Source organism: Nannobrachium achirus (genome assembly GCF_963921795.1).
Source record: "Nannobrachium achirus genome assembly, chromosome: 23".
Taxonomy (NCBI): domain Eukaryota; kingdom Metazoa; phylum Chordata; class Actinopteri; order Myctophiformes; family Myctophidae; genus Nannobrachium; species Nannobrachium achirus.
Window position 1 is genome coordinate 1815813 of NC_137830.1, and position 2500 is coordinate 1818312.

Here is a 2500-nt window from a genome sequence, read left to right on the forward strand (position 1 = left end):
TAAACATTGCCAATAAAAATAAAAGTTTAATTAACTATATATCGTCTTTTTACAGTTTTAGACAGAACTTACGCTTCTCTCAGGCCTCCCTGGGAGAGATCGAAAACCTGGCGAGGATTCAAGATCCACATGAACATCTGGAGTACTTTGGCGCCCTGGGGGGGGGGGGGGGGGACATTCAGACAGAGAGAGAGAGAGACACAGACACACACTCAGAGGCACGGCATTTCGCAGGAGCTAGGTTGCCATTTGACTGATTGATTGATTGATTGATTGATTGATTGATTGATTGTGTCTTTAAGTTTGCATGACAAGTTTAAGTTCTTTTGCTATAAAACCTTACAAAAACATTTTTTTTTTAAATATTACATTTTCCTATTTTTTTGCAAGTAGAAATTAATTCGGGTCTTGCAGGGTTAAGGACTTTAAAGACCTTTTTAGTACCTCTGGTCAAATATCGGTAAAATTATAAAATACTAGAAGCGTCTAGTCGGCGCCCTGGCCAACTCGGGAACAATGTAAATAGGGGATGAATGCCCCGCCCTTTAATGCAAACCCCATTATACCTGTTGTCATAGGATCTGTTTTGACCATCTGTTTGCATGTGTCCATTTATGCCCATATATGGGGATATCTGTCTGTCTACGTCCATTTTATGTCCATATATGGAGATCGCTGTAGGACCCGTTTTGACCATCTGTTTGCCTGTGTCCATTTATGCCCATATATGGAGTTATCTGTCTGTCTGTGTCCATTTTATGCCCATATATGGAGATCTCTGTATGACCTGTATTGACCATCTGTTTGCCTGTGTCAATTTATGCTCATATATGGAGATATCTGTATCTGTCTGTCTGCATCCATTTCATGCCCATATATGGAGATCTCTGTATCTGTTTGTCTGTGTCCCTTTATGCCCATTATGGAGATCTCTGTATCTGTCTGTGCCTCCGACTGTGTTGCAGACACAGTGCTGGTTCCCCCTTTAATGCAAACCCCATTATACCTGTTGTCATAGGACCCGTTTTGACCATCTGTTTACCTGTGTCCATTTATGCCCATATATGGAGATATCTGTATCTGTCTTTTTGCGTCCATTTTATGCCCATATACGGAGATCTTTGACCATCTGCTTGCCTGTGTCCATTTATGCTCATATATGGAGATATCCGTATCTGTCTGTCTGCATCCATTTTATGCCCATAAATGGAGATCTATGCAGACACAGTGCCGGTTCCGGAAAACCCTGATGTCAGACATCAGAATCCGAACCTTTCGTGCTGGTTCCAGAAAATCGCGTATCGTATCGGATCGAGGCCAGGCACTGCACTACCTGCTGCGGCACTACCTGCTACGCGCGTGCCGAATTTGAACCCCATTATACCTGTTGTCATAAGAGCCGTTTTGACCATATGTTTGCCTGTGTCCTTTTATGCCCATATAGGAACATCAGAATACGTAACCATGGTATTTTTTGTTGACTCATGTGGCGTACGTGATCTCAGATGTGATGTCACAATGAGTCAGCGCTTGCGCCGATTTCCTCCGGAACAGCCTGATGTCAACAATCAGCTCCGCATAAGGAGATTCCGAACGTTTTGCGCCGGTTTCGGAAAACCGCGAGTCGGGTCGGGTCGAGGCCCGGCACTGCACTCCGCGCGGCGGCGGGGAACGCGCGTGCCGAATCTGAAGCCGGTGGGACGAACGGTTCTCGAGATACGCGGATTACAAACAGACAGACACGCAGACAGACAGAGATTTGTCGCATTTATAGATAGATTAGAGACAGAAAATTTTAAAATAGCAGCTATGTGAAAATAGCAGCTCACAACGCCTCGCAACGTGAGGCGTTGTGAATATGTAGATCAGATATTTTTATTTGTTACAGTTAATGATTTCCTTTAAGTTTCAACCACATGGTCACCAAACATTTGATGCTAGCTATGCTAGCAACTCAGTGTTAAAATGCTTGTATTTATTTTACATTTACATGTAAATATGAACAAGGGTTCATATTTTAGATTGTAATTAGAGAAAAGAAAAGATGAGTGTTAAAATGTTTTCATTTACAGCTTTCTATTGTTTTAGCAAATTTAGTATGATTTAGTTTGATTTCAGTGGGTGGGGGCATGCATACAAGTGGCTAAATATGTCTTTTTAGACACAATAAGCCGGCAATTTCTTTGCTACTATTTACACCAGCCTCCATAAGTCACATCTGACCATAAAAGATTGCGGTGCATCTTGGGAATGGGCTTAGTGTGTCTAAAAAGACATATTTAGCCACTTGCATGCAGATCCTCAACCTGGAGGCATGCATGCAAATCAAAATTGTTGAAATCACTAAAACGATAGAAAGAAGTAGATGAAAACATTTTAACACTCATTTTTTTTCTTTTTGTCCATTTACTATTTTTTTTCCCCATTTTTGTCTATTACATTTTTGAGCTTCGTATTTAAAACTTGCCCGAAGAAAATAAATTGGCATCTTTGAAACCTT

The 2500-nt window shown here is 41.4% G+C and overlaps 1 protein-coding gene across 1 annotated transcript in view; it reads right to left on the reverse strand.

The window, feature by feature from the left end:
• dgki (diacylglycerol kinase, iota) overlaps positions 1-2500 on the reverse strand; it is a gene marked incomplete at both ends in the record, with an annotated part of 153944 nt that overhangs the window by 52304 nt on the left and 99140 nt on the right. The window contains one exon of the mRNA XM_080753901.1: positions 73-155. Within this exon, the coding sequence (XP_080610027.1) occupies positions 73-155 (83 nt within the window). The remainder of the gene's footprint in view (positions 1-72; positions 156-2500) is intronic.